The sequence below is a fragment of the Jaculus jaculus genome, chromosome 6, assembly GCF_020740685.1.
Source record: "Jaculus jaculus isolate mJacJac1 chromosome 6, mJacJac1.mat.Y.cur, whole genome shotgun sequence".
In the NCBI taxonomy this organism is placed as follows: Eukaryota; Metazoa; Chordata; class Mammalia; order Rodentia; family Dipodidae; genus Jaculus; species Jaculus jaculus.
The window spans coordinates 9,051,702-9,066,106 of NC_059107.1; the positions used below are offsets into that span (position 1 = coordinate 9,051,702).

General features: G+C 51.7%; 1 protein-coding gene across 1 annotated transcript; it reads right to left on the bottom strand.

Moving 5' to 3' along the window:
* Nucleotides 1-12,174: 12,174 nt before the first annotated feature.
* On the bottom strand, nucleotides 12,175-14,396 carry Hand1 (heart and neural crest derivatives expressed 1). Its single transcript, XM_004666531.1, has 2 exons — nucleotides 13,839-14,396; nucleotides 12,175-12,279 (listed from the first exon to the last, which is right to left on the bottom strand). The coding sequence occupies exons 1-2, from the start codon at nucleotides 14,391-14,393 to the stop codon at nucleotides 12,175-12,177; spliced, it is 660 nt and encodes a 219-aa protein (XP_004666588.1). The 5' UTR covers nucleotides 14,394-14,396.
* Between the last annotated feature and the right edge of the window lie 9 nt (nucleotides 14,397-14,405).

Sequence of the window (14,405 nt, forward strand, 5' to 3'; positions counted from 1 at the left end):
CAGGTTCCGTCCCAACCTCACCAACAGCCACCAGCACGGTGTTTCAATTCTGAGCAACACTGAAGCACCCATAGTGAAGGCCTTTACTCCCTTATCCCCATGGGGCTTCGTCACATACTAGGAAACGGTGGCATGGGGAGGACAGAGCGCGTACTTCTGCCTTCCCCACGCATGCTGTTCTTGTCACCGTGAACTTGCTCGTCACAAGCTTGATGTTAAGCGCCTTACCTGCTTTGACAGCCCTGTGACGGGGCGCTGTGATCGTCCCCATTTTGTACAGAAAGAAATAAAAGTTTAGGGCTAGGGAAATGGCTTAGCGGTTAGGGCGTTTGCCTGCGAAGCCTAAGAACCCTGGTTCAATCCCCCAGGGCCCACGTAAGCCAGATGCACAAGAGGGGGCGCACGCATCTGGAGTTTATTTGCAGTGACTGAAGGCCCTGGCATGCCCATTCTCTCTTTCTAGCTGCCTCTTTTTCTCTCTCTCTCAAATAAATAAAATATATTTTTTAAAAAAGTTTAGAAAGGGCTGGAGAGATGGCTTAGCGGTTAAGTGCTTGCCTGTGAAGCCTAAGGACCCCGGTTCGAGGCTCGGTTCCCCAGGTCCCACGTTAGCCAGATGCACAAGGGGGCGCACGCGTCTGGAGTTCGTTTGCAGAGGCTGGAAGCCCTGGAGCGCCCATTGTCTCTCTCTCTCCCTCTGTCTTTCTCTCTGTGTCTGTCGCTCTCAAATAAATAAATAAATAAAAAAGTTTCGAAAGGCAACCCATCAGCTTTCCGTCGCCTGACCTAAACTGCTGGAGGGAGGAGTGGTTTATTTTGGCTCACAGGGTCAGCTGACTCCGTGGCTTTTGGGTCTGAGGTGAGGCAGATCTTCACGGTGGAGAGGGTGGTGGAGCGGAGCTGCCCGCCTCATGGTCACCGGGACAGTGAAAGAGAGAGGACAGGGTCGTGGAAGGACCCACCCCTCAGAGTCATGCTCCCAGGAGCCTCCTCCAGCCAGGCCCCACCCCCACCCATGCTATCAAGTGACCCCTTAAGGATTCATCCATTGATTAGGTAAGCGCTGACCGGATTCAATCACTTCCTGAAGTCCATCAGCTGGCAACCAAGCCCTCACCTCACATTCAAGCACAACAGATGAACTAGAACGCCCCCGTCACAGACTAACACACAGGCCCCAGGGTCCACTGGACTACTTCACAGTATTGTTCAGAATGACCGAGAACTGAACCCCCACTCCCAATCTGCCAAATTATCAGAGGACTAGATATAAAAGTTGTCTATGTATGTCCTAACTGTAAAATAATGTTAATAACGGGCATGCACATCAGCTTAGGAATGCCTTCATGGGTAATGTAGTTACATGTATGTACCACATGGGATGGGTGTATGGGTCTACATATATCTACTATGTGTATTTACAGTGTGTGTGTGTGTGTGTGTGTGTGTGTGTGTGTATACATGTGTTTCTGACACATACACACACTTGTACCTGTGATTATGGCCATACTTACGGGCATATCCTCCATGTGTATCAGGCATGCCATGTAGAGTCGAGCTGTGTCTATAGCTGCAGGATTCAGAGGAAGGGGAGACAGGGGTAAGGGGCTCAGGGCCACTGAGACTTAATGGGGAGCAAAATCCTCGGGTGCAGTGATGAACTTGGCATTTAGTCACCAAGCCTGCTATTATTGAAAAGAAAAACACAATGACGTGTGGCCAGGATGGTGTCTAAGTGTGTGTGTCACTCACAGACAGGGACTCTGTCATGCAGGCCCTAGGAGTGGCAAGACATCAGGGAAGAAAGCTGCCCTTACCACGGCAGAAGCAGAGGCCTCGGAGCCCCGCACCAGCCTGGCTTCTGAGGAAGGAGCCTCAGCTAGTGCCTGAGACCTCCCAGGGCTCGAGACCATGAGCCAAACTGGACTGTGAGAAACAAAGCCTGGTGTGGTCGTGCACTCCTATAACCCCCACCTCCGGAGGGCTAGGGAATTCTAGGCCTGCCTGGCCTACATAGTGAGCTTGAGGCCAGCCCAGGCTACATACATGAGATGATGTTTCAAAAAGCCAGCAGCAGACTGGAGAGATGGCCTAGCAGTTAAGGCATTTGCCAGCAAAGCCAAAGGATCCCAGTTCAATTCTCCAGGACCTACATAAGCCAGATGCACAAGGGGGCGCATGCATCTGGAGTTCGTTTGCAGTGGCTGGAGGCCCTGGAGCACCCATTCTCTCCCCCCCCCCCCGCCTCTTTCTCTCTCTTAAATAAATAATATAATTTTTTAAAAGCAAAAATCAACAAATAAATAAAACAAGCCGGGCGTGGTGGCCCACGCCTTTAATCCCAGCACTCAGGAGACAGAGGTAGGAGGATCGCCGTGAGTTCAAGGCCAGCCTGAGACTACATAGTGAATCCCAGGTCAGCCTGGGACAGAGTGAGACCCTACCTCGAAAAACCAAATAATAATAATAATAAAATACGCAAAACAAGAGCAAAAAGAAGAAAGATAGAAGGAAAGGGAGGAAGGAAGGGAAAGAGGGAGAAAGAAAGGAAAGAAGAAACAAAGACACACACAAAAAAGCAAGAGGATTGTGCCGAGCACGCCCACACGTGATAGTGGTGCAGGACGGACCAGACTGCCAGGCGACATTGGCTTAGGGTTTCCCGCGGTCACATCAGTGAGCACCCACAGAGGTGAAAGTGTGACTAATGAAGATCAGGGAAGCCCAGAGAGTGCGGACAGGCAGGGGGGCCGTGGCTGCGCCCCCTCCCCAGGCTCATCTAAAGAAGTGAAGTCAAGCTTGGTTGAAACAACCTAATCCGTCCCAAGGAGGCTAGGTCACCTTCAGTCTGATTGCTGATCCTTTTCAAACGCATCCTGTTCATGTTTCTGTCTAGGCACATTCTCAAAACTACCTAGACAGAAAACGACAGCCAGGGTGGCAGACCTAAGAAACTTCCGCTACTTCAAATGGAAAGCTACCATCATTCCTACTTTTCAGGGAAACTGAGGCCCAAAGCAGTTATTGATTTACCCAGAATCTCGTGGTGAGCTAGGATTTGAACCCCCCGGTCAGTCTGGCTCCTACGGGCCCCATGCAAGCCCATGCACGGAGAAGGAGAAGCTGGGCGGTGCAGCAGGTGACCACAGGACAGGTGTAGCGACCACTGGCAAGTCCCCGGGTATTTGGCGCACAGGGAAACCTGCCGGCCGGCGGCTCAGTTACTTCGCTCTGCCGCCTCCGTGCAAAGAACTGGGCAGTGCGCCGTGCATTTTCGACTTTGCTTAGCAAGGAGGTCCAGACAGACCTTGCACCCGGGGTGACAGCTTCCCAGATCTTTGGCCTGCTCCGCTCCCCCGGCCCCGCGCTTCAGTCCCCGGGGGTCCCCTGCACGGCGGGCGCAGAGGAGCAGTGTGGACGCCAGAGGGCGCCCTCCCCCCAGTCGGTGGCCGCCTTGGGCCACCAGGGAAGACTCTGGCATGTCCTGTCCGGCTCAGAGATGCCCAATTCCATGGATACTCTGCTACAGCGACAAAAATCCCGCAGTCAGTGAAGAAACAGAACTCCGGGCCCCAGCCCTGTGGTCTTACTGAGGCCACCAGCGTGCGAGGTCACACAGTAGGATCCACCGTCTCTCTCTCTCCAGCCTAAGTCATCTTGCCCCCCACCAGACTGCGAGCCCCAGCCAAGAGCCTGGTGCTGCCATCCTGTGCCTTCCCTGCCATGCCAGCCACCTCAGAGCAGCCCATGGTGACCACCTGCCTGCTCCCGGCCAGGCTTGGCTTTCCAACCATTCTCTTATCATGCTGCGCTCTTCACCACGCCTCTGGGAGCCAGGTCGGCCCGCCTGCCTTCCCTTGGAAAGAGATCTCTGGGCTCAGGGAGGTTAAGAAACCTGCCTTGGACCACACAGCTCAATGAGATTATAAAGTCCGGGTTGAAGTGTGGGTTCCCACTCCTCTCTTGACCTCCGCCGGGTTGCATGTGTGATCACCTCTGTATCAAAACACTTTCAAGGACTTCTGTCCATTTTCAGCCGGACAAGAGTTCTGTGGGGATGAGGATGTCCACAACCCACCTCAGTCATTAGGGAATGAGGTCCAAAGGCGATCATGGGCCTGGTATCACCTGGCTCGGTAGATTTGTGTCTGAAATTTAAAGGACATGCCATACCATGTGACCCTACCCCAGCCCCTCTAAAGTCTCTGTGAGTCCTAAAATTCAGGGGCTCATATACAGGTTGGGGAGCCAGGTGGGCTATCTGTACCCCAGCTCCACTGCTTAAGAATTAGGTGACTGATGGGCTGGAGAGATAGCCTAGCAGTCAAGGCGCTTGCCTACAAAGCCTAAGGACCCAGGTTTGACTCTCCAGAACCCATGTAAGCCAGATGCACAAGGTGGCACCTGCGTCTGGAGTTCATTTGCAGTGGCTAGAGGCCCTGGGATGCCCATTCTGTGATCTCTGCCTCTTAATCTCTCTCATAAATAAATAAATAAATAAATAAATAAATAAATAAATAAAATATTTAAAATAAAGAGAGAAAGGCAAAGTAAAAGAAAGAAAGGTTCAGGGACTAGCAAGATAGTTCAGTGGTTAAAGGCAATTGCTTGCAGAGCCTGACAGCCTCTGGTCTGATTCTCCAGTACACACATAAAGCCAGATATACAATGTGGCACATGTGTTTGCAGTTGATTTGCAGCAAGAAGCCCTGGTGTGCCCATTCTCTGTCTCTCTCCTTACAAATAAGTGAAAACTATATAGCTACAAAGAAAGAAAGAAAGAAAGAAAGAAAGAAAGAAAGAAAGAAAGAAAGAAAGAAAGAAAGAAAGAAAGAAAGAAAGGAAGGAAGAAATCCAACTTAACATATGCTACAAATATAAAACAAAACCTTCAATTTTTGTTCGTTTGCTACTAGGGCACAAACCAGGGCCTCACACATGCTAAACAAGCCTTTGAGCTGCCTAGTCCTAGAAGACTTAGTGTAAAAACCAGAGTCTAAAACATCTCACCAATAATGCACTGTGATTCTTGTTAAAATTATTTTTTGTTCTATTGAATTATATTTTATTTATTTATTTTATTATTGAATTATATTTTATTCTATTGAATTAAGCAAAATGTGTTACTAAAAAACGAGTTCAAGGCTGGGTGTGGTGGTATACTCTGGAGGTGGAGGCAGTAGAATCAAGGGCTCAAGGACGTCCTATCAAAATTTGAGGCCAGCCTAGTCTATAGGAGATCTGGTCTTTAAAAAAACAAACAAATAAATAAATAAAACTTGCTTGTTTTTGTTTGTTTTTTCCAAGGTAGGGAGTCTCACTCGCCCAGGCTGACCTGGAACTCACCCTGTAGTCCCAGGCTGGCCTTGAACTCACAGTGATCCTCCTACTCTGCCTCCCAAGTGCTGGGACTAAAGGTGTGTGCCACCAACCCAGTTCCTCTGTTTTTATTATTATTATTATTAATTTATTTATTTGAGAGAGAGAGAGAGAATGGGCGTACCAGGGCCTCCAACCAAGGCAAAGGATCTCCAGATGCATGTGTTTTACATGGGTCTTGGAGAATCGAACTGGGATCCTTTGGCTTTGCAGGCAAGTGCCTTAACCGCTAAGCCCTCCTCTCTGTGTCTTTAATATGGCTATAAGTTTTTAAATTTTATGTGTGACTCATATCCAGGGCTTGCAAAATATTTCTAGTGAGCCATGCTGCCTGGGTCAGCTTTGGCAGTTCAGTTGCTGCAGGCCTGCCTGACCCTCAGTTTACCTTGATGGTGTAGGATATAAGGCCTTTGACCCTGGAATCCCCTCACCCACTTTGTGCCCTTGGGCAAATTGACAAACTATGTGCCTACTAGAAACCAAAACAACAGAACCCACCTAATCCACCCCACAAGAGTGCTGGCAGGTTAAATAAAATAATGCAAACAGCCCCCAGCAGACAACAGCTCAGGGCTCCGTAGGGCTTATCTCCGTCCATGCTCACAGGGCCCAGGAAATTACAGCGATGAAATCTCTCATTTTGTAGATAAGGAAATGGAGGTTCAAAAATGTTCAGTGGCCTCCGGGGAGGGGGTCGGTCTCTGGTGGTAAAGCACTTGCCTAACATGTGTAAGGCCCTGAGTTCTAGCCCCAGCACCGTGTGTGTGTGTGTGTGTGTGTGTGTGTGTGTGTGTGTGTGTGTGTGTGTGTGTGTTTCCCCTACTGTGCAATTAGGCAGCTGTGTGTCAGGGGAGGTGGCTTGGGCAGGTCCCACTGTGAGAATTCCAGTGAGCAACGCCCCTGAGCCCCCCTGAGGTCCAGTGTCCATCCCCTGGGGATACATGTGAGTTGCTGTTGGTTTTCAGAACCAACATGAGCTTTCCAGAGTCTGCGTCAGCTTCCATTCGATGCCCTGCATTACAGTCGAGGCTTTCCCTGCTTCCCACATAAACCATGTTTTTTATGGGCTTGGGAGAGCTCAGCTGTAAAAACTCTCAACTGAGAAAAAAAAATGTTTTCTTTTTTTTCAAACAAATTGGATTTAAATCAGGAGGCTCGTTTCAGACACTTCAGAGAGCACATAGTTTTTCTTCCCAGTCACTTTTCATTTAAAAATGAGGCTGGCTGATATTTTTTAGTTTCGTTTCTTTTATGAGGATCTAGTGAGGCCGGTGGCAATGCGGAGGGAAGGTGCATTTTCAGCGCTCTCTAGAGCCTTGAGCCCAAACCCTGCAGAGCAGGCCTCCAAGGGCGCTTGCGCTTCCCGGAGCTGGCGCAGGCGGGCAGGCTCTTGCTTCCCAGTCTGTTCTAGGCATGTCTTTCCTGACTAGCTTCCTTCTAGACCACAGAGTGGAAGATGGCTCAGAGAATAGAAGAGCCCAGGAAAGATGAGCATGCACTTGTAACAGACCCCAGCAGGCTGCAAAAAGCGCTTGCCTGTGAAGCCTAAGGACCCCGGTTCAAGGCTTAATTCCCCAGGACCCACGTTAGCCAGATGCACAAGGGGTCGCACGCATCTGGAGTTCCTTTGCAGTGGCTGGGGGCCCTGGCGCCCCCATTCTCTCTCTGCCTCTTTCTCTCTCAGTCACTCTCAAATAAATAAATTAAATAAACAAAAAAAATTTTAAAAGAGTGATAGGAAGGAGGTTTCTGGAATCTGTGTTACAGACAGGAAAGCTCCTAGCCTTGAGGAGCTAGATGCTTGCTGTGCTGAGGACAGAAAGTTGTTAGGGGTGACTGCAGCTAGAAGACCCCTTCGCAGGCGTAATTCCTTCCTTTCTCTACCTTGGTTCAGGGAGCAGCAAAATCAGGAAGGAAGAGTATTTAGATGTGTAGGTAAACACACACACACAGGGAGGAAAAGCCCAGTCTTTGAAGGCAGCCAGCCCTGCACTTTGATCCCAGGCTATGTGAAGGTCTATGTGACCTTGAACGGAATCCTTCACCTCTCTGAGCCCAGGTTGCTTTAATACTCATCATCCCGAGCCTTTGCCAGGCTTCTAGAAAACAATGCATGCTAATAGTTTAAACAGTGTGCTTTGTGAATTTTAGCTGTTACAACAATCACCAATAGGTTTCATATATAAGAAAAGACTCTCCTGTGGAAGGAATAACAACTCTTCAAGACAGACATTTGCTGGTTTATGTTAATTTCTGGTCCTGATCTCATTCATTATATTTATACCCACAGTGTCTAGTGCATGGCAGGCTATTGGAGTGTATACAGAATAAACTCCGCACAGTGTTGAAAGGATGTTGCAACAGGAGGAAGTAGAAGGAAACTGCAGCTTTGTTTTCATGTCAAAAACAGCAAGTGTACCTGGGAGGCTGGGGCAGGGAGACAGCTGTGAGTTCGAGGCCATCCTGGGCTACAGAGTGAATTCCACATCAACCTGGACTTCAGTGAGATCCTACCCCATAAAATCAAAACACCAAAAAGGTAATATTTAGTCATTGAAAAAAAAAAAAAGCCAGAAAAACAGCTAATACAAGAGGAAGTTACAAAACTACCTTTATGCCAGGCTTGGTGGGGCATGCATTTAATTCCCCCCAGCACTGCAGAAGCTGAGACAGGAGGATTGAGTTTCAGACCAGCCTGGGCGATAGACTGAGATCCAGTCTCAAAAAGTAAAATAGCAAAGCCGGGCGTGGTGGCACACGCCTTTAATCACAGCACTCGGGAGGCAGAGGTTTGAGGCCACCCCGAGACTACATAGCAAATTCCAAGTCAGCCTGAGCTCGATTGAGACCCTACCTCAAAAAAAAAGCAAAATAAAATAAACTATCAGGCTGGTGTAGCATGGTAGTGCACACCTTTAATCCCAGCAATCAGGAGGCTGAGGTAGGAGGATCTTTCTGAATCTGAGGCCAATTTGAGCTACAGAGTGAGTTCCCTGCTTCAAAAAAAAAAAAAAAATAATAATAATAATTTAAAAACACACACAAAAAAACACAAAAGCAGAATGTAGTTTGATTCATATTCTTTCACTTTTTCTTTTTAGAATATTTTATTTATTGGCAAGGAGAAAGAAGAAAGAATGAATAAGTGTGCCAGAGCCTCTTGCTGCTACAAACAAATCCCAGATGTGTGCACCCCTTTATGTATCTGGCCCACTCTAGCCCAGGCTGACCTGGAATTCACTATGGAGTCTCAGGGTGGCCTCGAGCTCATGACAATCCTCCTACCTCTGCCTCCCCAGTGCTGGGATTAAAGGCGTGCGCCACCACGCCGGCTTATGTATCTGGCTTTTTGTGGGTACTGGGGAATCAAATTCCAGCCACCCCAGGCAGGTAAGCTTTGCAAGCAAGTGCCTTTAGCCACGGAGCTCTCTCCCCAGCCTACTTTTTCTATGATTTTTTGTTGTTGTTGTTGTTATCGTTCATGAAGTGGTGGCAACATACCATGTCTAGCTATATAGGAAGCATTTTCTACTTAATATACCACGCACAGTTTTCTAAGGCTGAGTGTAGCTCTCACCGTGCTCTCGGGTTTTCTTAGCAGATCTGTAATTCCTCCACCTGGTCCTTCACCGTTTTTTCGCTCGTTAGTCCAACGGTCCTGTAGCTAAAGTTTTGTGCCGTTACTCACATTTTCTCAACATATTCTTCGCCCTCATTTTAAAGTTTATGAACATTCCATTTAAGACATGTTTAGAAAGATAATCTATTTAGTTGAATTCATAATTATGACATTCGTTCCTGCCACCACCGTTTGGATGTGTAACACCCGGGTGGAAGGTAAAGTTCTGAAAATATTCGCAAAGGAGAGACTGAAAACTGCCAACAGGAGAGAGAGAGAGAGAGAAAGACAGACAGACAGACAGACAGAGAAACAGAAACAGAGAGAGAGCCAGGGAGCAGAGAGATCCGGAGAGCAGAGCTGGACGTGGGACTTCTGCTCAAAGCCTTTGGCGGCAAAGCCTGCAGATCCTCGCTCTCCCGGGGCTGCCGTTCCCAGGGCGGGCAGAACGCCGCTCAGGCGTGAGAAGCTTGAGACACCCGTAGGACAAGGTCCCCCAGTCCCTCCGTGGACACTGGCTCCCACAGGCAATCTGAGAGTGGACCAGACGTAACTGCATTCAGGGGCCATCCCCTCGCTTCCCAAAAAGACTTGGGGCCCATGGTGTGGGGTGTCCCCACCAGGTTGCGCCAGGCTTGGCTGAAGCGGGTACCCCGGGGGTAGGCACCCTTTCCTCTCCTCTCCTCTCCTCTCTTCTACTCTCCTTGGGGCTGTAGGGAAGCAGGGTGCGGGAGCACGCGCATTCTTCCAGCGCCCAGGACGCTTCCCTGGGCTAAAAATAGTGCCGGATCCGGGGCCTAAGTATAGCCCCGGGGTGAGGCTTGTGGATCGGGCTCTAAACTGGGGTCCCTGGGTTCAGACGCCCCCCCCCCCATCGGATTTGCTCCACGGAGCCCCACTGCCCCACGCACAACAAACTTTCTAGGAAGGATCCCCAGCTTTTGGAAAGAAAAACATCAAGAACCCTGGGGTTTTTCTCTGGGCTCCTCCCCAGGGTCCTGGGGGCCGGGAGAGGGGCGCGCCGGGCCGGCTCATTACCGCGAGGTGTTGCCCTAGTTAAACCGCGGGCCTGTTTGATCTGGCGGCGGGTGGCAGAGGGAAGAAAGAAAGAAAAAAAAAAAAAAAAAAAAAAAAAAGGATGGGGGCGCAAGGCGGGAGAAGCTCACACCTCCCCCACCGTTTCCTCGCGCCCATAAAACACCTTTTATTAACTCCTTCGCGTCCGGAAAGGCCCGCGTGGCCTCTCAGCCCCTGCCCACGGTGTTTACAACCCAGACTAATGGAGCCCCATATTCACCAACCCCCCCCCCGCCCCGATGCCGGGACACGCCTCGGGCCGCGTGACATCCTGACCCGGAGCCGCCCCAAGTCTCCATCCTCCGCCCCAATTCCAGAAGGCGCCCCGGTTCCCGCCTGGTCCGAGCGGGCGCGCCAGGCCTGGAGTTGGGCGCACTTGCAGGCGCTCCGCACGGTGCCCACGGAGAAAACGCACGGCTGGAACATCATCATCATTATTATTCACGAACAGGGAACTAACTGTCTTCTGCCTTTGCCCACCCAGGGTGAGCCCCAAGCGCAAATGCACCCGTTATTCAGCCAAAACCGAGCCACGAAGCGCGAATGGGGACCGCTGTGGTCACAAGCACAGGCATTTCTCTCCTCTCTCTCTCTCTCTCTCTCTCTCTCTCTCTCTCTCTCTCTCTCTCTCTCTCTGTCTCTCTCTCTCTCTCACACACACACACACACGCGCGCGCGCGCGCGCGGCCCTTTGCATACATCCATCTGCTTTCCCACATTTGCAGTTTAACCATGAACCCGAGATTGCTTTACTCAGGACTAAATTAATGATCGTTGTTTTCCTAGGTGAGCCCACACTGCCCGTTGTGCTTCCGGCTGGGCCACGCAACCTGGGGTGAGACCTGGCCTCCAGGAGTCACCGCACCCAAGCATCCGCAGCTCACCCGGCTTTCCCGCCCTTCTCTGCCCGGGAACCCGGCTCCGTGTGCGACCGCCGCCTCCCTCCCCGTGACCCTCGCCAGCCACCGCCCCACGCGCACCAGCCAGTACCCGCTCGGGTAAGTCTCCTGCGCTAATCCCTTCCCAGTCTGGCTTCCTCCAGGGTCCCATTACTTCCTGCTGTCATCTACGAATGCCGCTCTTCCTGCCCATATATATATATCCATATATATACACACATCTATACATTTTTTTAAACCAGCTCCTTCCCTTGACTTGATTTGAAATTTGGTTTGGTCTTCATCAAAGGAGAAGCAAGACCCAGCGAGGAGTAGTGCCCCAGACACTTCACAGGCCTCCGCGGGGTTCAGAAAACGTTTTATTATTAGTCAAGAGCACAGAGACCGCTTTGGCAATAGGAAGGGCAGTGAGTGGTCAAGGGATCCGAGGTAGAAAGGGGCTGGGTTGGGGAGATGAACACCTGAGAGAGACAGGTTTGGTAGGTAGTTTAAATACATTAAAATCTTTGTAACGTAGCGGAAAGCTTTCCTTCACAAAGAGAGGTGAAGTAGAAGGAGAGAAAAGAAAGGGGAGGAGACGAGGAAAGAAAATGGGGAGATACCCCTTGGAAATCCGTTTGAAGGGTGCCTTCCCTTTAGGTAGGACGTGCAGCCACAGAGGAGGGAAAAATAAAACACTGCTGATTCAAAGAACGACAAAAAGACGCCTCCCTCTTCGTGGCAGGAAGTTCCTGGTTCCTCTTATTGCATTTCGACTGGAGAAGGAGGCGCCCAGGGATTCTGACGCCGCAGAGACGCAGAGACGGGGGACCCCGAGACAAAGCCACGTTGCAGAGCGAGCGCGGCCTTGGGAGCTCTGCGCGGGCGCTCAGGCGGGTTGAAAGGGCGTGTCTCCGGGTGCCTGGGTTCCCGCGTCCCTTCTTCCAGCGACGATCCTCCGAGAGCCGCCCTCGGTGAGAGGAGGTGAATATAATATATATATAAATCTCTTTCTCATACTGCATTAAAAACAATTTCAAATGACATTGCACGTGCGATTCCAAGTGTGTAGTTGCAGCTAGCGACCCGCCGGCGCTCGGCAGAGGCTTGGAGGTGCGGTGCGCGCCAGCCGGGACCCGAGCCTGGCGCGGGCCGCGGCGCTCCTCTCCTCCCGGGGATGCAAGACTCGGCCAGCCGGGGGCCAGGTCCTCGGCGCCGGCCTCACTGATTTAACTCCAGGGCCCACACTTGCTGCGGCCAGCCAGTGCGCCCTTTAATCCTCTTCTCTCCTGGACCCAGGGCAGGAGGAAAGCCTTCGTGCTGCGGCTGCCAACAGACACAGAAGAAAAGAGGCGAGAAAGATAGGTTTTAAGTAGCTCGGCCTGGGTCTGGGAGCCCGGACGGGGGTGTGTGTGGGGGGGGGGGGTGTTGGGAGCAGTAACGGAGACTCTTTAAGTTAGTGACGGATTTCTGTTTGTGAAACAGACAAACAGGATCATAAATTTGCCTTTATGCATGCACCAAGTTCCTGGGATCCGGGACGGTCAGGGCAGTTTTGAAAGGCTTGCAACGAGAATTCTCTGCCTTATTTTTTGAAACTGATTCACTGAACCCAGAGAGTGCCAGGGGGGTTGGAGTGGGCGGTATGGAAATCCATTTGCTCCAGAACGTGTTAGCCCTCACCTATTGGTCCTGCCGGCTTTCAACTAGGTTTAACATCTGGCTTGGACACTTTGGACACTAGGTTGAGGGCATCTATCCCTAGGCACACCGGGCGAGGGGCGAAGAGACAAGGAGAGCTCCCCAGCTAAACCCTAGTGGAGCCGTTGGCAGGAAGCTCACCTACAAACTACTTCCTGGAAGGCGCCCTTCCAGCCCAGATCCACAGCCCAAAGCATCAGCTGCGGACGAGAACCTGGCCTTTCCCTCACTCCCAGGTAAGCATTCCCAAGTTTGCCACAGCCGTCCACCCCCACCTCCCAGGATCAGATAAAAAGCCAGTGAGGTGCGCCGTTCCACCACGGTGAGCAGGAGTCCCACCAACCTAGAGGAACTGTTGGCCAGCCTTGGGATCCCCAGGTTCAGTGGTCCCACAAGCCTAAGCACCGAAAACAAGAGCCCCCCCACCCAGAAAAAAAGATTACGCTAACGGAAGCAGCAGTGCCTGTGCACAGTCAAAACCATCTGGGTTTCACAAAAGCCTGCAGCCAGCCTGGGTAGCAGAGCCACCCCCTTAAGCACCCCAGCTGCCCATGCCCCACTTCTCCCTCTCCCACGGTGGGTCCTTTTGTCTCGCCTTCGTATGGGTACAATGATCAAAAAAGTACAAAGTCAATACGACTGTCCAGCAATTCCCTGGGGAACTGCCGCTGAGTCCGCACTGGGACATTCACAAGCAAAGCAAATTCAAGTAAAAATCAGCGCTGGAGAAAAGGCTCAGCTGCTAAAGGCACTTGCTTGTAAAGTAGGAAACCCCTACCTGAATCCTGAACCCGGCTCCTGAGAGAGCCGGGAGAGAGAGAGAGATTGAAATTTGAAAACAAAATATACACGTTAGGTGGGCACTTTCTTGGGGATCCAAGGCTTTAAATAACCCATTCTTCTTTCATTTAAGTTTTACTTTTAACCCGTCCTTTTAAAAGGGCTCTATGATTCCTTCAAAGGCACTTCTGATGCATGCATTGTCCACTCAATTACTATGGAATCTAACCGATCTAATGTAGTCTGCCCCCCCCCGCCCCCCAGTGTACACAATAGCACTCTATGACAGTCTCAGAACTTCTCCACCGCCTCTCAAAGTCCTCGCGGACAACACCGGGCCTGACCGGACCGCGCTAAGCCTCCCCGCAGCCGTGGCTGGCGCGGACCAGCCCCGGGGGACTCACCAGCTCCCTTCTCCTCTTGTTCTCCCGGCTGCCATCCGCTTTCTTGAGTTCAGCCTTGAAGGCCTCTGGGTCGCCGGCTTGCGCGTCTTTGGCCAGCACGTCCATCAAGTAGGCGATGTAGCTAGTGGCCAGGCGCAGCGTCTTGATCTTGGAGAGTTTGGTGTCGGCGGGGACGTTGGGGATGCACTCGCGTAGCTCGGCGAACGCGCTGTTGATGCTTTCGGTACGCCTCCGCTCCTTCTTGGGACCCGATCCTTTCCGCCGGGGCAGGCGGCCGCCGAGAGCCTCCAGCCGCCCCGGGCTCTGGCCTGGCCTCGCCTCGGGACCGTAGGCGGTGGTGGCCACCGCGGCTGTGGGTGGTGGCCCGCCGGCCGGGAAATCCGGGGCTGCGTCCGCCGGGCTCAGCAGCCAGCTCTGGAAGTAGGGCCTCTCCTGGTGACAGCGCGAGGCCGAGCCAAAGAGGAAGGGCTCGTGCAGCATGGGGTGCGCGGGGTGTGGGTGGTGGTGGTGGTGGTGGTGGTGGTGATGGTGTGCGTAGCTGCCCACGAGGTTCATATTGGAGAGGCT